General features: G+C 38.4%; 1 protein-coding gene across 2 annotated transcripts in view; it reads right to left on the bottom strand.

Annotated features, from left to right (window-relative positions):
* st6galnac3 (ST6 (alpha-N-acetyl-neuraminyl-2,3-beta-galactosyl-1,3)-N-acetylgalactosaminide alpha-2,6-sialyltransferase 3) overlaps positions 1-23839 on the bottom strand; it is a 70250-nt gene that overhangs the window by 32737 nt on the left and 13674 nt on the right. Inside the window, exon 2 of one of the 2 annotated variants that reach the window (XM_043224288.1) lies at positions 12971-13165. In XM_043224288.1, coding sequence (XP_043080223.1) covers positions 12971-13165 — 195 coding nt within the window. The remainder of the gene's footprint in view (positions 1-12970; positions 13166-23839) is intronic. The other variant, XM_043224296.1, reaches the window with a different exon arrangement.

Here is a 23839-nt window from a genome sequence, read left to right as displayed (position 1 = left end):
AGCACTAATATATTAAGCAATGGGTTATCATGTGAAATATGAGCTTATTATAGGTGCACCTAATAAAATATTATGCTAAAAACATCAACAGCGAAGCCTCACCTAAAAATGCAGAAGAAAGATTTGCCTGTTAGAGGAGCTTTTCTGACAGTTCCAATAAAACATGTTGATAAGTGAATACCAGAGGTTATGCATAATGTTTATGTTATCGTTCATAGGTCTGTTTTATGACTGGGTTTCATGCATTAACACTTTTGATCTAAAGCCCCATGCAGAGTTTAGCACCTCTAACAAGACCTAAAACAAGGTCATAAAGAGAGAGAGAGAGAGAAACATTGAATGCAAATAGCAATGACTAAGTAAGTGTGTTACAAAGCAGAACAGAGCTTTTATTATAAAAATAGTAAGACTGATTAAAGACACAAGAATGTTTGTCCTAGATTTTTCAGTTCTACTTTAGAGACACTGTTGAGTAGTAACAACTACATGTAATTTGCAGTTTATTTAACATGCAATGAGTGGTAATTAATGCACTTTCATCAAAATCAGTTTTGATGCTTTTTAAAGGAATAGGTTACCAAAAAACGTCTCGGTTACGTATGTAACCCTCATTACCTTTCAAGAGCTACTCTCAATGCTGCACTCAATAGTGCTAATGAGAACATCCTTTGTTCGACCCTTGTTCAGTTGTTGAAGCATGTGTGTCAAACACACCAAAGTTTGGCTCATATAACCTCAGTTAGGTGACGTCATTTCATTACGTGCACCTGGAGGTTATAAATAGGCCTGAAACAGAAACATCCTCAGGTCTTTTGTCTTCAAGGATCGCATTGTGTGTGTGCGTGTGTTTTAAAAAAGGAGAGAAAAGGAAGAAAGAAATTAAAAGAAAAATGAATAAAACAGAAAGCTAACATTCAACTCTGAAGATGATCTGCACTTTCTGCTTCGAGTGCTTAGGGGAAGAACACACTGTCCTCGGGTTCAAGGGAGAATGTGAGAACTGCAATATTTTCTCGATCAAAGTGCTTCGAAGGACAGCTCGCTTTCTTCTGAAAAGCAGCGCACCATCACAGCGCACCATCACTCACTCAACACATTCCTGGGAATCATGTGTCAATCTGGCCAAGGTGCGTGAGGCGGGTCCACTCTTGCGCTCTCGCCAGATCAGGAGGTTCTTTCGTATGCTTCTCAAAGATACCCCGGCACTTCTTCTGAACGGGCAGAAGATACTTCCTCTCTTGCTTCTGCTGAGATGGAGAGTGCCTCCTCAGAGCACTCGTCTCATGAAGAAGAGCGTATGAAGAGCTTTTCAATGTGGTTACTCGGGCAGTCCTACGTTTACATCTGGACTGGGCGCAGGAGCAAGAGACTCCCAAGAGCTCGAAGTTAGACGACGTTAGATATCTGTGGTGGCCGATTTATTCGACAATCGGGGCTACACGATGATGCTCCAGGTTGAAGAGATGCTCGCAGGCTATCTCTCTCCTGGGACTTCATCTTTCCCTGAAAAGGCCCAGTCTCTCCACCAAGCCATGCAGACTAACATATTCGCTGGTAGAGAAGTTTTCTCAGGCAGTGGGTCAGGCTGGTGCTGCCCTGCACACCATGGTAGTTCTGCAGGCATACCAGGCTGACCTGCTGAAAGACTTGAGCACTGGCGGGTCCATCGATGAAGAGGCGTTTTTAGAGCTACGCAGAGCCACAGATCTGTCTCTCCGTGCAACCAAGCAGATGGCCCATGCTATCAGCCGCTTGATAGCTGCTTTGGTTTCCACAGAGAGACATTTGTGGCTCAACCTCACGGGAATCAAGGACAAAGACCGCGCTTTCCTTCCTTCCGGCCTGTTTGGCAACATGGTCAATAGGTTTCAGAAGACGACTGCACGACAAGGAAGAGTTTGTAAGGTTTCTTCCCCACTGTGCTCAAGAGTCAAGACCGTTGGCCACCCAGTCCCGATCAGGTCCAGTCACTTGGAGGTGTGAAGCGCAGAAAGAGTCAAGCTCCCCCTCGTAGCGACTGGGGAATGGCTCTCCGCTCTACACAGTCCGCCTCAAAGACACTGGACCTGTGGACTATCTGCTGGAAAAGGGGCCATAGAACGTGTTCCCCTGCCAGACAGAGAGTCAGGCTATTACAGTCGATATTTCTTTGTTCCCAAGAAGGGCAGGGGTTGCGTCCAATTCTAGATCTTTGCAGGCTGAAAAGCCATCTCAGAACATATAAGATGTTGACAATCAAGATGATTGTTTCTCAAATCTAGCCCAAGGACTGGTTTGCAACATTTGATCTGAAGGACGCATATGTTCACATAGAAATATTGCCACAACACAGGAAGTTCCCGAGGTTCAAACCTAACCAGTATCGGGTTCTTCCATTCGCCCTAGCCTTTACGATCTGCATGGATGCAATTCTGGCTCCTCTACAACTCCAGGCCATCCGCATTCTGAATTACATAGATGGCTGGTCTCAAGTGCTAGCGCTTCAACTTCGGGACATATGTCATATGTCCTATGTCATCTCAAATCTCTGAAGCTGAGACTCAATGGCAAGAAAAGTGTTCTCACTCCAGCTCAGAGGACAACATTTTTAGGGGTTGTATGCCATTCAGTCACGATGCTGGCACAACTGTCTCCAGCACACGTCAAATCCATTCTAAATACACTAAAGGAAGTCAAGCTAGGCCAGAAAATGACTGTTCATTACTTTCATAGAGTTCTAGGTCTCATGGCAGCTGGATCCATGGTGATACTCTCAGGCCTTTTGCACATTAGACCATTCCAGTTGTGGCTCAGAGCCAGGAGTTTTCATCCAAGGGCCAATCCCCAAAGGCAAATAAGCGGTACAAGCCAGGGGCTGTGGTTCAGACCTCGGTTGACTTGGGATCCCACTCTAGGTCCATGTTATCGCCACAAGTCTACTGTATGGACATACTGGAGCAGTTAACAAGCTGACCCGAAACCGGTCCTCTCAGTGTCTCTACCCATTTGAGGTGAGAACACAGAAGGATACTGGTTCAACATGAAGGCTAGAGAATCTAGCGAACGTGTACCACGAGCCAAATCTCAAGACGATGCCACACTCCTTACTGAGCGGGCCCTTAACCTGAGGGGGCAAGGCACACCCTGTGCTTGGTCGGCCAAGGGTAATAGAGTCCACTATTCAGTGGGCCATCCTCTGCTTAGAGACGGCATTCCCCTTCTGCCGGCCTCCATGATAGACAACAAGCTGGTCTGAGATCCTGAAGCTTTGTGTCTGGTCAACATAGCATCTTTGTGCTCGGACGGGACAGAGCAAAGCTAGGGCTGGGTCTGCTTCCTCCAGGGGCACCTGATCTCTGAAGGGAGTGGTGGGAACCTTGGGGACGAGCTGAGCTCAGTTACCTGGGAATCTGCCAGCCTAAATTTTAGCCACGATTCGTCAACCAAAAATGCCTGCAGGTCCCCTACCTCTACCAATGAGAGCAGGAGCACAGTTTTCACTGATAGAAGCTTCAGCTTGACTGCTGGCAAAGGCTCAAATGGAGCCCAATGCAGCGCTCTCAGCACTACAGACACGTCCCAAGAGGGTTCGGTGGGGCGGTGCGGGGTTAAACCTCCTGGCCAGCCTCAGGAACCTGATGATTGGGTCATTCTAACCCACAGACCTTTGCAGCATGACTCTGATTGGGCAATCCTGGGGGTCTTCTAAGGGAGAAGAACACTACTCAATGAACAGGCTCCAATTCAAAGCATAGACACATTTCGTGAACGTCGCTATTGCTTCTGAAGTGATGGTGTCAACTACCCCTTTAGGTAGGTCACTTAGAGCCTCTGCGTCCCATCCAGAGACCAGACATTGAGTTTCCAGAGGTCTGGATACGGGTGCCAAGGGGAGTCCCATCTCTGAGTTAGAAGATCCTTCCTCAGAGGAATCGGCCAAGGAGGCACTGTCTTGTAGAGCGTGAGTTTTGGGAACCAGGTCCAGGTGGTGCCAGTAGGGCGCCACAAGCAGGACCTGCTCCTCATCTTCCCTGATCTTGCACAGTATCTGTGCGAGAAGGCTCACTGGGGGGGAACGCATACTTGCGTAGGCCTCGCAGCCAGCTGTGTACCAGTGCGTCCATGCCAAGTTCTCCCCCAAACTGACTAAGCACGTTCCATCGTGATGCGTGCTGTTTGTTCGACCAAATCCAGCTCCATACCAAGAAAAAAGATCCTCTGACAGAGTTTACTCTTCTCCCGGTTGACCAGAAGAGCAGTTCCATCCATCCCCGAGTCACCCATCTCAATGTCACTTGAATGTATGCTTGCCACCAGGTTTGGCAAAGGGGCCCGGATGGGTGGGACAGGAGGCTGCTGCATTGGACGGCGACCCTTGGCGACAAGTTGACTCAGGCGCTGCCATCGACGGCCGGGGGAAGGCAGCGGCTGCACGCTGAGGCAGTATGATTTGACTCTTTAGTCTGCTTCTGGGCAATGAAGAAGCGCTGGGCAAAGTTCTCCAGTGCATCGCCGAAGAGGCTGGTCTGGGATATGGGAGCATGCAAGAATTGTGTCTTGTCAGTCTCACACATGTCGAGACACAGCCAGAGATGGTGCTTCTGGACCACCTATGGTGGACATTGCAGGTCGCAGAGACCACGTCGTAATATGCGCTGCACCCACTTGTTCATTTATACTTGTGCTGTGATCAGCTGCAGCTGGATGCAATTAGCGCATGCCAATGTTCATTGGCTCGTTTTAATAGACCCAATTCATCGGTCATCCAACGTGACACGGAGTGACCAACTGAAAGGGAATGAAAGTTGCTGAAAATGTATGCACCCTCACGCCACCTAAGATGTAAATGAGTGCTATCAGAATGAGAGTCCATACAGCTGATATAAACATCACAATAAACCCCAGATAATCAAGTCTTCATCCGCTGATATTTTGTGAAGTGAAAAACTGCTTGTTTGTGATAAACAAATCCAACAAAAGAGGACCCATTGGTGAGCAAGTGACGTAATGCTAAATTTCTCAAAAGCTCTTTAGATAAACAAACAAACTCAATCTTGGATGGCTTGAAATCATTTTCAGCTAATTTTTATGTTTTGTGTAAACTTGCTTAAGGGATATCTCTTTCCATTTTTTTACAAATATTGCAGAAACCTTCTTGTGCATGACATCAAATAAATTATCAATTAGACACTAAAAATAATAATACTAAATCACCTAAAATGTATCTAAGAATTATATCGGTGTCATTTGAAATGAGTGACTCATTACCTTTCACAAGTAATCTACCCAGCACTACTGGAAGACATAAACAAATGGTTTGCATTGTAGGATCCTAATCAGTTAGGGATGGATACACAAACACATACACTTCACTAAGAGAAGAATAATGAGCTTTTAAAAATATGCACACATGTCTTGTGCAAGCCTGAACCCCTATTTCAGTCAAATTTATTCTCATTTAATTTTGTTATGAAAAAATGGCATTTGGTATTGTAATTACTGCACTATTTAATTCTCTCACAGAGCTTATACAATGATGATAAACAAAAGAAAAAGAGAGAGACAGAAAGAGAGAGAATTCATTTTTCATTTGGTATTCAAACCAGAGATGGAATACAATACAGACCACTGCAACCCTTGATAAATTGAACTCTTCAAGCATTTTAAAAAAATGTGCATAGTATTTTGAGAACAGAATTAATGTTCCTTGCCACACTCAGCAGCCTAACTCCAGTGAACATAATAAAACCAAAAACTAGTCCTGATTCACCTGCCAAAACAAACACATTCTCTGTGACATAATTCAGAAGGGAAGATGCATAAATTAAGACTGGCTTAAGGACTGCTGGATAAAAGTTTATTTACCATAAGCTCTATTTGCCAGGAATAAAGAGCATAAACAATACTTGCCAAAATTAAAAAACATAAATGAGTGAAAAGAAAGATAAACTATGATTAATGGGCCATTGCTAGCCAAGAATGTTACATTTGCAAATTTAGTTGTGGTTCAAATAGTGAAACATTAATTTTGTTTCCAGTGCTTGGAAAGACAAATTTAATTCCACTTTTGTGTTGTCTGCATGATAAAATTTAGAAAGCTTAATACATTATTATCCAGATTTAATTAGTAAATGTGCAGATAAAAAAAAAAAAAGGAGGAAACTCAAAAACAGGAGACAGTAGCTAATGTAAATCTGAGATCAAATTTCAGTTTCAGGTCACAAAAGCATGTTGATTGTAAGAATCTGAATCTGATTATTCATGTAATTTTTTTAAGACTGTTCTTAACATTTAATATTGCATAGAATAATAGAGCATTATAACAAAGTATCAATAAAAGGCTTTCCAAATCGGCATAAAAAACATCATAGTCATAGTATGCAATATCATTGTTGATAATCAATGGTAATATAGAATTTACCTAACTTAGAAATTCATTACAATGCTTAAGAACAATTCTATGAATTATTTATCAAGAAAACTACACATTTATTTGAGCACTTCATGCCAAACAGTGGGCCTCCACAGGAGTCTGTTCCACCATTTCATTTAAAGCCAAAAAAGTCATTTTAATATGCATGTGTGAAGGTAATATTATGCACCAAAGGTTGGATAAACGTCCTCTGTTGACAGAGCCTAGTTTTTAAGCATACAGCACTATGTCCTTGGCACGGCTATCAGCCTAAACATCGCTCATTGTTAAAGGGCAAGTCACATATTTCTGTCAAAATAAATGTCAGTGGAGGCACATTTATGGTCTCTGATAAGATTAAGTCATGTAGGAACATAATCCTGAGCTGATAATATACACTAATGACATACTCAATCAAATACCCCCGGGTTTACTGCAAACAAGGACAAAAATAGACTAGAAAGGGACAAAAAAAGAATATACACAGGTCAATTAAATCAAAAATAGCCACAACACAGATTGCTAATTTTAAATTTTAAATGGCATATACAATGCCTGCATGAACTGCAAAGGAAGAATTATCATGGCTGATCTGAGCTAAAAAAAATTAAAATAATAAAAACCTACTTCAAAGGGAACTTTGAAATGAAAGTTTTTGTAGGGTTCAAGTGAATGACACTGAGAGACGTTCTCTCCCTGGATCATTTCTTCACAAATCTGTAAATGGTTTGCCAGGAAAAATGTAAATCAAACCATCTGCACCTGGAATAAGCTTTGTTTGAGTATACAAAATGGTGTGAAAAAGAAAAATCTATTTCTGTACCTCAATTAAATAATAATAATCTTGCTTTTGCTTTCAGAAGAGATTATTGCTGTTGCTAACACGTTGTAAATTACTTTGCTATTTTAATATTGTTACACTTTATTTTAAGCTGTCTTTGTTATGTAATGTTCTGCAATTTAACAATTAAGCACTAATTAAGAAACATTAATTAGCATGCATATTTAGAATCAGTTATAATCAGTTTGGTTTATTTTTATTTGTGCATAATTTACTGTTCTTACTGTATTAGGTGCATGTAACATATAACAATGGCACTTGTTTAACAGTTTAAAAGCATTTTATTTTGGTTTGCATTCATCAAAATTATCTTATTCTATTAAATCATGTCCATTATGCTATAAATCAATCATTTTTATTTTAATTGCACAACATTTGCGTCACTTTGCGTGAAGATTTGGGTTGCATCGTGCAAATATTTCCACATTGTGATGTAGAAATGTGGGGGCATGTTTTCACGATCGGTCTACATCAGCCTTCTGTTTTAGATAGAATAAATCATTTTTTGGGAGACTTTTCACTCCGGTGATCTTACACATGCACAAACACCTACATATACCACACTAAAGAAAAGGAAAACAGGAAATCCCATCATATGACCCCTTTAAATTTTAGAAAGGATAATACTAAACATCTGTCCTTTGTTACAGTCACCCCGGGTTTTCTCTTAAACTCTATCATTCACATGGAAAGCACGCGAGAAAGTATAAGAATGATAATTTAGGAATTACTGACAGCTTACACAGCAACCTGTCTGAAAGCACACAACATGACATATCACCTGACAGACGGCCACAACCTTAACCTTTCCGACCTCATGGGACACCATGAATGATTCATGGGACACACAACACGAATTTCGCTGACACTTGGCCTTACGTTACCTGCAGGCAGGAATGAGACGTATTGATGTTGGACATTTTTCCAAGAGCTAAAAGCCTTCGCTCACTCCCTGCGGCTTTATGAGACAGATTGAGGAAAAAAAAAAAAAAAAAAACGCTCTGAAGTCTGGCTTGCTTTTAGAACACTGATTTTGTTGTTTGAATGGCTGACGGGCCATTGTGGACCGGGTCCCTGTTGAGCCAGATCAGTTACTTGTGATTCATGTGTTTCTAAGGGCTAGAAAAGCAAAGTTGCTTGAAATGCAAATTGATATGGTTGGGCTCTGGGCAGCTGCGTAGACGGTTCGGATGTTAGAATACCGTAATGTTCATTGCAGCTGCTATTGTGGAATGAAAGTAAGTGAATGATACACCGCATTAGTCCACAGCCCAGAGAAAATAAGACAGCATTTTTTCATTAAAGCTGAGATGAGAAAAAACAAGAAGAATGTGCTGCATCTGCGACTTCACTTTGTCAAGCTACAACAGCACGGCATAAGCATGCAAACAACGATATTTGGAAAAAAAAATATTTTTGCAGGTCTGAGCTTTATTTCTGTGGATGCAGTGGGATACCAAGAAAGTCTCAGGTGGCAAGGTGTATTTGCATATGACATACCGTGAACATTTTGCTCATATATTAATGTTAACATTTCAGCAACCCAACATATTTGGCTTTTCACATTCTGAGGGCAGAAATCATTGAAACTAAAATGTCTAGTTTAGCTAGTTTTGATTGTGTCAGTGCACTCGCAATGACTGCATTTGTATAAATACATTTTTAATGATAAGAGATCCTTCAACAATTAAATAGAGAAGGAAATAGAGATGATATAGTTTCTTTATGTTTATGGATTTAATAAACCACAGTTAGTTCACATTAATTTATACTGTCGTCAGTTCATCTTTTCCAATACGTTTAAACTGATTTTTACATTTTCTGGGCAATTTTTCCTTTATAAAGCCATTTTTATAAAAGTGTCCATTATCGTTTGAGTTGAACTCATCGGTAAAATAGAATAATGAGACATCTGGGCTGTTAACAAGCAGATGAAATCGACACAGACGATGCAATTGCAAATGCATAAATGCTGTTTTGATATATTTGACAAAACGTTAAATAGCCTATTTGAAATGAATCAAAACATGAAAAAGTTGGAAAGAATTCGAAACGTGAAATTAAAACCAACGGTTGATCCGTTCAGAAACTAAACACCATGGTGTTGCTCAGAGGCGCAAATCAGGGCTGGTTGGATTCATTTTTGTTAAAAGCAAAAGACCAAATATGGGCAATATGATATCTAAAACGTCTCTTAAATAACTTTTTGTTTATTGAGCTGCTGTAAAAAAAGCAACAACAAAAAAAAAAGAACACATTCTAAATACGCATACATATATACTTCATGTAATGCATGCCTGTGCTCTGTAGGGTGTTTTGAATGGTTTTTGCTAAATACACGATCGCAGACTATAAAGCGCATCCCTACCGCTGAGGCATCTCAGATGAGACGATCTGTTATCTTGGCTGTTTATCCTTGCAGCACTAAAGTAGAATTAATATAAGGTAATTGTTTCACAACTGTTAATTAGAAAAATATAGAGGTCCGGACCTCGGGGACCTCAATGGCCCATATGCATTAATACAGTAACAGCAACCCAGCGTTCTGTTCAGAATATTCAGCAAGCTTACTTAAATCAGAATTTAGTGCTGGGAACAATAACTTAAAAAACGCTTGGGTATGTAGGACTGCGGTGTGTGTGACTTGCTGTCGGAGAGAAGAGAGAGAAAGCGCAGCTGATCATTTTATCGATCCTGTGAAAACAGGCAATCGAACGTTTTTCAGCGTTTTTAATATTTCTGTATAATATGTGTTAAAAAAAACTATTTTTTGAGCTATAAGATTTGGAGCTTTTGAAAAAACATCCGGGGCTCCCTTTAAAAACGCTATTGTTATTATTCGCTAATTATGGTTAATTTTTACTTCCATTATTCACATACCCCACAGCACAGCACAATTCATGGTCTCATAAAGAGCAGGCATGGTCAGTGGCCACTGATTTAATTTCTTTACGTCTAATGCAAAACGCTTTTACGTGGTTGTATTCCGTGCTTCCATGCAATAGAAGCGTGATGGCGACTCGTTTAGTTATGCTGCAGTCGCATTTTACTCGCTGCTGCCATTATGAGCTCAATCGCATTATTTAAATCGAACCGTTGCATTTACATAAAGCAAGGTTTAACCGCAACATTGCCAAAATCTAATTACAATCGCATTAAGAGGGTGCATGTAAATGTGGATAAGCTACGGTGTCTACCCGACCTCCAATAATTGCGCTAAACTTTTTTTATGCTTTTTTATGAAAAGTTTTAGCTGGCAAATATAAATTCAAACAATGAATGACGTTTTGTTGTCTTTAACGTGGCATGATGGACCACTGTAGCATGTGAAACTTCTGACCCTCTTTTAGTCATCATTACCCCCCTCTCAGTTGGGTGCAGTATTATTTTGCTATATTTCCTTTAGTAGCTGATAACGTGTTCTATTACTGATTACATGTACGCATAAAATAACATAATTTGCAAATATTTAAGAAATATTTTAAGTTTACATATAAAATCTGTTTACATATACATTTAAGTTGCATACTAAAAACCTAATTATAGAACCTAGAACCATGTTTGGATAAATATAGTTTCCATGTACGAGGGTAGGTATAATTTAATTTCAGCCAAGAAGTGTTTCATAAGCCAAATGAAAAGGCAAACAGAGTATAAGCTTCATGCGGAAAATAATTAAAAAGAGACCTATAAAAAAAAAAAAACTAGTCGCACATTAAACACAGGTTAAAACTGAAATATCTCCTGCTGTTAAGTATGAAAATAGGAAAAGATTTGCACAATTTTAACATTTCACAGCCATTTTTGCTAATATTTTACCGCAGAAAGATTAAAAACGTAACATTAATTATGCAAGCGAAATTTAACTTAGGTTCATTAGCTATGAACTATTCTAACCTAGCAGGCCTACTAGACAAATACTACTGCAGATGTCTTGGTTTCATTGAATAATGTCAGAAGCAGTAAACAGACTTAGCCACCCAATCCATTTCAGTGTATGGCAGAAGTTCAGAGCAAAGTATTGACAAGAACATCAGGAGAAAGATGAGAGGCATTCATCTTGCTATGAGCTGACAGACACAGACACTGATCTGACAGGTAAGCCTGCTCCACTGTGAATGTGAGGCGCCCGACTACAACACCCACACTCCATCATTTCAAACCAGAACTCGCTTCTAAGTTCTATTTATGAGTATAAAACAATTCAAATACAAAAAAAAAAACATAAATACGAAAGTTATAACATATTAGCGAAAATGAATGCACCATATGTTTCTCTCATTTGTCCTTTGTAACTGAACAGTATAATTAGAAAAAAAAAAGTATTATGTATGTAAAACATATAATACCATTTTGGAAAGGTGATAGTTTTCAAGATTATTTCGATGTGGAGTTTAGTTTTATGTAGTTCTGTGAAAACATATTCTATAATAAAGCCCATTTCACTGAAATTTGATTTACTGAAGTGTTTCAAAATTGCCTTTTGGCAATCCGCAAAGGCAACGGCGTTTACTGTGGAATTACAGGGGTGTGGCTTTAGGTATTATCACTATTTTCATTTTGATTTTCTATGGTCCGTAACAAACTGTTTTGGGAGATGAGAGTTTGAAAGAGCTCAATTATTTGGGGGTTAGAGAGGCTGCCCAGCAACTTAAAGATGTGTTGTTCAGGCATGACTGTTGTAGCAAAAACCTTGACAAAGGTACTCAACATTTTAGCATTAGGACAATCCCTGCCCCTGCATACGTGCATAAAGCAGTATGAAAGCCGAAACAACCAAATGAACCTAACCCGCTTCACCAGTTTCAACCATACTGATCGCATTTAAAAAGCTGGATGCTTTTAAGAGACCAGATTGAAGCAATAAATCCAATTGCTTTTAATTTCTTTAGTCATTTTCTTTGTTCCACTGTTAGTAGGAGAACAAGCGAACCTCTCCGCACTAATTGTGGCCATAAATCACCTGAACAGTTGAATCTGCATGAACTTGGCAGTTATGAGTCAAAGCCTCATCTTGTGCGTAGGGAAAACTCTCCAATGACCTTGAATATAAAAGAAACGACTTGGCAAAACTTCACTTAAACATTTGGGCTGCGGATTCTTTCATCATCAACACTTCCTTGACAACATCTTGAGGCAAAATAGTCTACAACTATTGTTAACGTCCTCATAAATATTTATGCTTGTACAATTCAGCCTTAACAACAAACTCATTAGCACTCAGAAACAAAAACAAAACAATATATTTTGGAAACTATTTTTAAGTGGAAGATGGCTTTAAGACTGCTTTAACTGCTGCTGAGTGACTCCACAAGTTGCTAATAGTTTAAAAAGTATATTTAGAATGGCATAACTGACCATAAAAGAAATTCAACATTGGTACAAATAAATGATGTGGTGTACTACAATATAATACATTAAAAATGTGGTAGCAAGTTCTCCTTCCAACTTTTTAAAACAATGTGATTCACATCCCTTCACTTAGCAGTGTTTACAGCAATGGAAAACAATTGGGTTTTATAATACTGATATTGATATTGATATTGATGAAATACTGCAATATTTCTTACTAAGAAATAACTACACATCGACATTGATGGTCCAAGGCAACAGTTCAACTGGTCGGCAAACCGGCCTACATCTTTCTCATACTGTTTGTGACTTTTTAAATCTAATGCAGCTCAGAAGTGTTAAACTAGGTCAAGCCACTGAATGTTTTAAATGCATTTTAGTCTCACCTCCTGGTCGGGGACACCGAGGTAGCCGCGATGGGGTTTGAAGGCTTTGTGCGGCAGACGAGAGAACATCCAGTTTCTACTGAAGCTCTGGCCGAACACCGGCTGCAGCAGGAAGTAGGGTTTCTCTGAGTAATTAATCACCAACAAAAACAGAGACACCGCTACAATCAGACTGGTCACTATGATTGACTTCTTCTGTGAAGAAAGAAAGAAGAAGAGAAAACACGGCATCGTTTAGCTTTTCTGATTCATGGGTAAAATGTGGCAATGAAACAATCAGACAAAATAGCCATTGCCACAGTCAAAAAGTGCATGTTTTTCTTTTTGAACAAATGGTTAGTGACAAAAAGTACTGTAATCTTCAAAAACCCTCAGGTCAAACGAAATATTATATTAGCGGTGGGGTTTTTCTACCTGTTTTTTTAGAAGGTTTGTCATTTTTGCAAGGGCCAACCTGGTATGGTGCAACATTTTCCACACCAAATAATAAACAAATTCCAAAATTGTCCTTTTGATCGAACAAATCTCAGAGAAGGTTGTTTATCATCAGCTCTCCCCCTTTTTAAATGGAAATGGCATTTTTGATGAATTGCAATCTGGGTTTTGAGCGCATCTCAGCGCCGAGTCAGGCCTTCCTGGAGGGCCTAACAACCTGTTGCTGACTGATGATTCAGAAACTCTTGATCTTAGTGCTGCATTCAACGCTCTAGTTTGCGAAATTTTCCTGGCGCATTTAAGATTCAATGGACTATCGCTGAATGGTCTTCCTCCTCTCTTGAAGGGAGAACATTCTCTGCAGAATTAGGAAATATTTCCTATATTACTTGGAGACTTCCACAAGTCTACATATATATTTGGTTCCAATTTCATTTCAATTATATGTGCTACTATTGAATCAAATCTGTCGAAATCGCAATATGTCCTGCCATCTTTATGATAGGAACAGGAATACTCGATAGTTATTTTATGTTAGATGATACTTAATACAACCACAAGAAAATCATACTGAAATAACAATAAGAGTATGATTTGGGTACATGCCCTAATGGTCTAACAAGACCAAAAGGCCAAACCTTGGAAGCTGAAGTCAGAAAGACAGCAGAAGTCATTCCGTATTTTTTAAAGAGTATTGAACTTGACAGAAACTGAAGCTCATTTCTAGGTTTTGTACTTGACTGATCGCAAAGGACAATTCAAGCTGATAAATTGTTCATTTTTTCCCCATTAAAACTGAACCTTCTTCTTCACAGTTATCTGATATGACACATTTTCCACTGAGTATTCTAAAAAAAATTCAGAAAGCTCTTAAAATTTGACTGCTAACATTCTCTGTTCTCTTTACACAATGAAATACGGAGAAATGTCAAAGCTATCTCTGCGTAATGATGTGCCCACGGACATAATGCACACACAGTTGTGTCAGAAAATCAAAACTCTGAGAAAAATGACTTGAAATGTGACTGAATGCATAGACAAGGACTTAGAATATTGCACGCATTCTATATGAAACATTAAATATTATGTAATATAAACAAGAGCTGAGTCATTTCTCTTTTAAAATAACACAGTCTAAACAACTTATGAAATAAACAGTAAAGCAATTTAACTTTTAAAAACCCCATGAAATCAAAAAAAGTTTTGCACCGTTTAGTTTAGGGTTGTTTCATAAAACGAGTTTACCAAACAAGCTAAGCTTATTAAGTTAGCCTGACTTATTCTGAACCAAATCAATTGACAAGAAGTCAAACTAACTGAAATAAGTCTGGCTTATTTTTACGAAACAGGCCCCAGGTCAGTTATCTGACATCAGAGAATATGCAACCAATTAGCAATATGTTGTAGCAAATCGTGGTACTGTGTGTTGTGAATTAAAGGTTAGTTCAACCCAGAATGAAGATTCTGTCATCAATTACTCACCCTTGCATTGTTCCAAACCTGTAAGACCTTTGTTTATCCTCGGAACACAAACTGAGATATTTCTGATGAAATCTGAGATCACAACTGAAACCATCCCGGTCCATAAATGTAGTAAATAAATCAGTAAAACATCGGTTGCAAAAAATCAGTTGCTCAACTTTAGGTCTGTGATGCTACAAGAATACCTTTTTATCACAAAGAAAAAAAAATAATATGGCCTAATTTACTCAATCACTCTTTTCCCCTGAGTTACGTCTTCCACCATTTTGGAGAGTATCACAATGTATGCACACACTTTAACATATTTAATGTAATAAGCATACGCATGAACGTTATAATCGCTGTTTACTATTTAAAATGGTTAAGTAAATTATAGAATTTTCTCATGACGTCACAAAACTAAAGTTGCGCCAATTGATACAACATGGACTGTTTTACTGATATATTTACTATGTTTCTGGGGCTGGGATCATTTTAGCTATGTAGCTGTCTACAGAGGGTCAGATAGCTCTCTGATTTAATCAAATATGTCTTAATTTGTGTTCTGACGATGAACAAAAATTGCTTATATCAGCAACCGTGTGGACTGGCACCTAGTTCCAAACTTGCTCCAACACTTTTGCTCCAACATTCAACTATTAGGGTTGAATCTAAACTCTGCAGGTCTGTGGCACTCCTGGAACTCACTTTGAAACAGGTGACTTAAAAGATTCACCCCGAAATTTGAATTTCCTCACACTCAAGCCATCCAAGATGTAGACGGCTTGTTTCTTAACTGGAACAGAATTGGATAAAATCCATCACTAGCTATCACTAGCTCACAACTCTACCAGCGTCTTGATATGCGCATATTTCTCCCCTAAATCAGACCAGATGGCTTTTCCAATGGAGAATGCGATATTATGGATAGAGGACGTAGTTGGAACTAATGGTCTTTATGTATTTGTTTGTTACAAACATGCAGCTTCGCAAGACTTTAATTGATGGGGATATTTTTTTCAGCTGTTCAGACTCTGATGGCACTCGTTCACCGCATAGGACCCATAACCAGTGATATACTATACAGTAAAATGTCTTGCATTGCTCTTTTCACATTGGCAAAAGTTTGTAGGCAAAAAAGGTCAAATTGCCAATTATGTAACGATGTATTAACAGAAAACACAGAAGTGACTTTCAAACTACATAGCTGACTGCTGATTCCTATTGATACGACTTGGTTTCCCTCGCATTCATTCACTGCATCGTTAAATTGAATTACAATTATTTAAAGTTCAAGTGTTTTTCTTTGCCTCATGCCTCAAGCAACATCTGTGTACAGCAATGTAACACATCACGATGCTTCTTCACGCAAGAGAGACATATAAAGTGAAACCACCCGCTTTCACTGCTAAGGTGTGAATGTCTATGTCCTTTGATGTAGTTTGATGGCCCATAATTTGCCATCAAGAATGGGATTGTGTCTGGAATAATAGGGTGGCTGTCAGCAAATCTTTCTGAGCCAGTGGGGCTCAAATCTGGCACATCAAACATCTCATGCAGGGTGTTTGGGTTTGCACTTCACAGGAAGACATCAAACATGAAGAGTTGATTTACAAAAATGACCATTTAAAGCTCAGGCTAAAAGACTGCATTGCATAGATTACTGGAATGTTACATCATTATATTAGGAACGGTCTCACATTTATGTCGTGCCACTGAGATGAACAGTAAAGACTCAAAGGAAAGGAAGCATCTTGCACAGAATTTACATTGTTTGCACACATTTAGTACTATGTAATAACTAGATTATTAAGCCAAAAAACCTGAAATCGGATTAAATAACATTTTTAAATGCTCGTTAATCAGATCACATTTACTTTTTTTATCGAATACATGATTACAAATTGTTCCCAAAATGCCAGTTTTATTAAATTATTCATAATTCTTTTTATTCTCTTTCTAAAAAATTCTACTGTTTATACTGACTTTTTTTGCAATCCATGCATCTGAATTTGGGAACAAAAGCCTCCCTGTCAATAAAACTGAAAAAAACATTTAAAACATGGAAGACTTTCCCCATGTCATTGCTGTTTTCATGTCTATTGACGTTCGTTCGTTTTAATCACATTCACATGTTTTCTGTTGCTGGTTAATAGTCATAGGCTATAGATAAGTTCTCTTTGGGGTTTTTTGTTGTTCTTTTGTTTTGATTTTTACTAATAATCCCATTTAATCACAAAATAATCTATGTCAAAAGTAGAGCTGTCAAACAATTCATCACAATTAAGCACATGCAAAATAAACGTTTTTGTGTACTGTGTTGATTTATTATGCATATATAAATACACACACATTCAGTATATATTTTTGAAAGTATTTCGTTAGTATATAAATGTAAATATTTATATTAGTGCTGTCAACATTAAAGCGTTAATGCATGCGATTAATCAAAACATTTTAATGCGTTAATATTTTCGTAAAATAATCGTTTACTAAGGTTTGACCCCAACTTCTTTCCATCATCGCAGCGCAGATGGTTATCTGTGTGATAATGGTACAGTGAACCAGTGTTGCTAGGGTCATGGTTTTCCCACACAGTTTGGCTATTTTAAAAATGCAGTCGTTAGAAAAATTGCACAGGTTGAGTTTCCGGGGTTTCTTTTATAATGTACCGTAGCCGCCCAAAGTGTATACAGACAAATAAAAATGAAAATAGATCCTTTTACTAATGTGCATTATACTCAGAATGTATACCTAGCATGAATAAACATGAAAACTATAGATTTTAATGAACATGCAATTACGATTGCATATGGTCTGTATGTGATTTTCTTGAGATTTTGATATTTTCATAGTAAAGAATGTGTAATATCTGAAATGCTCATACAAAAGCGATATAAATAACATATTTTAACAACAGTGATCACAAAAGGAGCTTATTACAAATAGTTGGTTTAAAGTGAGTTTTTAGTAAAAGTGTACTATTAATCTCATAATTGTCTTATGTAACGTGATGCTAATAATTCAGCTGCAGAATGGCTGTAGTTCTTCTTCATAATTCGTTTTGTCATAATACTCCACGTAAGGTTGCAAGAAAATGTTTTGTTGTATTTATTTAGAAATACTTTTGATAATAGTTAGGTAATTGTTTTATTGACAGTATAAAGGCTGATAATTATGTAGCCTATATTTTTTTAGCATTATAGTTTAGTCAATATGCTTTAAATAGAGATCTAATAACCAAATGCTGTGCTTTCTCTTTCCGCTTGCTTTGTTTTGTCAAACACTGTACTTCAAACTCATTTGAGTTCAAATTACAGAAACGCACATATTTAATTGTTTGATCAAACGTATTGCTATGGACAGTTTGTTAGTCGCTGGATATATATATATATATATATATATATATATATATATATATATATATATATATATATATATATATATATATATATATATATGTGTGTGTGTGTCTGTGTGTGTGTGTCTCACAAAGTGATCTGAAATTAAATTAGGCAGAAAAGAGCCATTTTAAAACACGTTCTAATATCTCTGTTGTATCTTCCAACAGATTCTTTCTCGCTGCGGTTGTTAAAAGGCACTAATCAGATTCCAGACTAAAATGTGATTTGATTTTGACAATCATCCAAGCATCTAAGTCATAGAGTAAAACTGATTTAGCCCCTAAAGCACTTAAATACTCAGCCAACAGAGAGAGAAAAAGGAGGGGAAAAACATCTTGACCGTTCATCTCATCTGTCCTCACAGCAAGGGGGAATAAAAAGAAAATATCCCTCCACCTTGATTTCAATCTGCAGCCACAAATCTCGGCAAAGTGATGTGTCAGATTCAGAGGGTGAGGTAAAGGCTTAGGGGAGAGGGAAAATGTCGAAGAACTTCCATCAGCAACAGCATGTGACTCGTCTCATCGTTGTACTATCCATCAGGATAATCATTGCACAGGCCTTGTGTTCTGCACAATTTCACCCATTTCAATGGAGAGGAATTATTCAAAAGCAGGGACAAACAGAAATAGATGAAAGAGAGAGAGAGAAAGAGCATGAGAGAGAGGACAACAGCGCCATCATAGGACAACTGTGACACTCAGAATAATAAAGATCAATGTGATGCAATTAAGGACAACTAGCTGATCATTAATGGAACAAAAAAATCCTAAACACTAGCATTGTCTATTACAGAAATGTATACAAGAGGAGTTGAGTGAACTGGATAGGGTTTTTTTTTTATGTGAAAGCAATAAGGTTTACCATGTTTTTATTACAGTAAAAGTAAAAGTGTGGTATAGCAAACTAAATGTGTAGTAACAAAGGTTTTTAGCCACTATGTTTACCATTGCCCGTTTTGATTACTTATTATGCTGGGAAGGCTAAAACCAGCTACTTCCAGTTAAAACCAGCTAAGGGGATTGCTACACAGTTGTTAAAGTGTTCTGGATGAATGTTTTTAAAATTTCAGTACCAAATAGATACCTTTTGATCCCAACATTAAGAAAGATTAGCTTTATTTTTAATGTAGTTCCAGACCACAACAGTAAGAACCCTTTGATCACTTCATTTTACCACAAATTCATTTACAAACAAGACACAATTTAATGCAGGACCTTCTGAAAGATTGAACCTAAAAGATGATGTTCCACCAGCCAGTTATATTGGATCACTGCTTCGATACGAGGAGACTGATTAGACTGATTATCAATCTCACAGTCAGATCCAAAGAGGTGCTATCTGCCATTTTGGCTATATGGGGGTGTTCATTGTATGATTTTGCATAGAACTGCCATTTTTTTCCCCAATACATTAAAGTTGGTGTGAAATCAAAATCTATGTTTATTTTGTTAGCGCACATTGCTATTTTTGTGCACATTGCTATTCATTCGTCAAAAAAAAAGTTAGTCTTCATACTCTTTAATCCTAATCTAAAAATGGTTCTTTGAACACATCAATGAAACGCCTACTTTACTGCATCCAATCACTTCGCAGTAGAAAAAACAAGCCACGCCTTCTATTGTCATCATTCAATATTCGGCTTCTCTCGGAAATATGTCACAATGCGGATATAAAATCAGTTGCAAACTTCTGGATCACACAGACTCTTATATATACAGCTTATTACGGAATTACTATAAATAAGAATCTGAAAAGAAAGCTTTAAAATAAGCAAGGGATATATTACAATTAGAACATGTGTGTGCATGTGTATGTTAGAGAGAGTGAGTGAGAGAGCATGTGAATTACCTCCAGGTCTGTGCATCTCTCTTAAGTGTTAGGCTAAGGGCACTCCAGCCTGTAAAAAAGCAAAGTCTGTCCAGGGGCTGAATGTGCTTGATGGTCACATGGAATGTCTCAGGGCCCCATGTCTATCGCAGGACTCGGGAGTATAGTCAATGCTGGAGTGGTCTCATATGAAGCATTTAATCAGCTTCTGCAGCTATGGACACCATATGGCCCAAGAAGCTCCAAAAATGCACCACTGTTCTGCGCCTGAAGGAACTTAGGCAGTTCAGCACAGACTCGTCAGCATACTCACCGAGTCTAACTCCATACTGAGCAAAGAAATCCTCTGCACAAGGGAGAGCTTGCTCCTTCTTAGCTAACTTGAAGCCCCAACTGGCTGGGCCAAGCTCGAAATAGTTGAGGATCCTGATGCCCACTTCCTGTAACAGAGCAAGGGGTAACTCTGTAACCTTCGTGAAGGCACAGAGAAATTGTTTATTGCCATTGGCCGCCCCCTGAACGTAAACTGTAGAAATGGTCCTCGTCAAGCAATCGAAACATGAAAGTAAGCACCCCTTCAGGTCAGTCGCTGCAACACAATCCTGGGGCTGCAACCATCTGGTGATGCAGCTCTATGTCAACATCTTGAATGAAAGCTAAGCAGGGCGTAATTCTCAAAGAACCAGGATCGCAGAACCAGGATAGGCCAAAGATTGTTACCTTACTTAGTACAATGAAGTAGGGGCTGTAAGTCCTAGCCTAATCTCAGCTGGAGGCACAGGCCAGATTGTGTCCTTTGCCAGGAGGACAGAACTCTCCCCACGCAACACAGGCACGTCCCGAATTGCCACCGAAGTCACAAGTATCACGTTGAACTAGGAAGGGTGCTTGGTGATCTGGAGAGTCAAGTTGTGCAAATGAGCCAACAAGGCAAGCAACGACTGAGAGTGGTTTGAGATGTAAATACCACTTGCCAAATTTCACTAGTGTTTTCTCTTAATCAGAGCGAATCCGGGCTCCAAGCAAGACCCCAGTTTGCTGTCACAACATAACTCATAGTGATTGAGAAATAGGAAGCTGTTATGCTGTCAAAGAGCTGCCTGGAACTACGTTCGCGCACGGATCCTAAAAATAATTGCATACCTTAGAATGTTCGGCAGGCAAATCAGATTCACGCATTCAACGGTCCCGTAGTATAAATATTTTTTAAGTACATGAATAAGTCCAACCACCCCTATGACAGATTAAAGTTTCACTTTCAATGATCCGTGACCGACAGAAAAGCATCTTGGCAGTAGGGATTTAAAACTTTAACAAGTCTCAAACTGACACAGGCAGAGTGAGAGACTGTTTTTTTCGATTAGGTAGAGTACAAGTGATTTCGAAACATTTCAGCTGGTTCCAACTGGATTTTTGCATGCTGTGAACATATGGGAGCCGATCCCTTGGGTGCTCGGGAACGGCTGAGCACCCACTTAAAGAACTCGAGACATTATCTATTAACATTAAAAAACGATCTGGAAAACTATCCAGTGCATAATTGAGTCCACGAATCCTCTCATTCTAACGAAACGTAATGAGATGAAAATAAGGAACGGCTTTTAGCGATTATAAAGTCAGTGCTGTTTGTGTGCTTTCTGAGATTTAAAAACAATCTTTTTACCTCCAAGCGACAAACAAACAAAAATACTTCATTGCGAGTATATTGGGCGTATATTTTCTTCGCACATACTGGTTTCACTTCATTTGCACTTACAATTAAATTACTAAATTGAGCTACAGCGCCACACTGGACAAAAAGTGTTATTGCAGGCCCTTTATTAAGGTTGTACGTGATCTAAGGACTATTCGGAAACAAAAATATTTGTCAACAATCACTACAGCAACTGTATTATTCTGTGTGAATGCAAAAATGTGTTGTTGCCCTACAGAAGTATAAAATACAAACCGCAAGAAACAATTTACTCGCCCAAGTATGAAGAGACGCCATAAAATTCAAGGTTCCTCTCCAGGACTGGACACTCAGTTGGATATATTCTGTTTCTTTTTTTATGAAGCTTCTTTACGACCGCCTCTGACAGGGAGTTTTACAGTGCTGGAGATTGCAGCTGACACTGTGGCTAACAAAGCTTTCTCTGTGGAACATCTCTCTGCTGAAGGCTATTTCTAGAGCCACGACCAGACTCATTTCACCAAGTATTGATCTCCGTTCACAGACTGAGCACTAGGCGTCACAGCAATCCCATACACTGACTAGAATCATCCTGTCAGCCTGGTAAGTATGTGTGAGAAGAGTGAGCGAGAGATAGAGAGAGAGAGAGGGAGAGAGAGAGAGAAATTGGATTTCACCCAGATATAAGGTAGGAAATTAAACACATCTGGAGGAGCAAAAACATGGACGACATGCTGGGATGCATGCTAATATTGCATGAGAGGAATTCTGATGGGAGCATTTAGGTATCTTTTATCATGTATGTAAGAAATAGTAAAATATTTATGTACAAATATTGCCTATGGTGAACAACAAGCACTTAATGAAAATAACAGGTCAACTTCAAACACAACTGTTAGATGTGAGAGTAATGTAACAAAAGTTGAAAGGGCTTGTTAGATGCAGCAGTATTGTTATGATATTAATCAGCATAATACAACATGGCTTATTTAATTTAAAAATACAATAAAAACATAATATTGTGAAAAGCTACAATGTAAAATATTGCTTATTTTAATATATAAAATGTGATGCTTTTTTCCTTTGCCTCAATTTCTTCAGTATCAGAAATGATTTCAGTATGCTAATTTGGGGATCAGTTTAAAATCACTGAACACTTTTTTTGCAGAAAGTTCTACAAAGTTCTCTTTATTCTTTCAAATTCTCTGATGAACATGTTCTAGAAAATACTGTACAAGCAACGTCTTTGTACTTTAACTTTTTTCCCAATTTAATGAATCTTTTATAAATTATAAATTATAAAAGTATAAATTTCTTTAAAACAAAAGAAATAAAAAATCCATTAAACATTTATCCATTTAATATGCCATAGACAATAAATCAAATTTTTTTGTGAAGTAGCAGAAAGCAGAATTTTTAACTGTTAAAAGGATCATAGCAATCTTTTTTTTTTTTATTGCGACTGTTTTAGAATATATTTGTATTATACAGATAACGTTTGAATTAAATTATCTGCTCGACTAGGTTCACATTGTTACATGTGATTTCTAAAGCAAAGACAAAGAAAGCGCACGGGCTTTACACAGAATGTGTTTTCAGAACCCTTCACAGTAATAGCAAGAAATGCAATAGCAAGCATAGAAATTACATTAGCAATGCAAAGTTTTCCCCGGCAAACTGTTTCCGCACCCATGGCAGACTGAGCCATTAAAATCTAATTTCAATTAATAAGAGATTCTAGAAATATTTACTAAGTGTTTGTGCTCCATCCCCTCCTTCAGTTCCCAGCTAGTTCTCAAGAATCATTACTGGCCCTCAAAGGAAATGACAAACAAAATCTCATCTTCTGATGAAGTGGATTTAGTCACGCGATTGCAAGAGATCACTCGCCCTCGTGACATTACAAGATTTTCTTTTGTTCTGGACCACAGAACGAGAGGCAGGATCTCACGAAGTGCAAAAAGCAAAGGAAAAGAGCCATAGTTTCGTCCATGCAAACTGCTCACCGTGACAAGAGTTACAAAAAACTGTAATGCGTGCATTGAATTTTGTAGTGTTGCAATGACA

The sequence above is a fragment of the Puntigrus tetrazona genome, chromosome 2 (assembly GCF_018831695.1).
Source record: "Puntigrus tetrazona isolate hp1 chromosome 2, ASM1883169v1, whole genome shotgun sequence".
NCBI lineage: Eukaryota > Metazoa > Chordata > Actinopteri > Cypriniformes > Cyprinidae > Puntigrus > Puntigrus tetrazona.
This window is presented reverse-complemented; position numbering and strand designations above follow the sequence as displayed.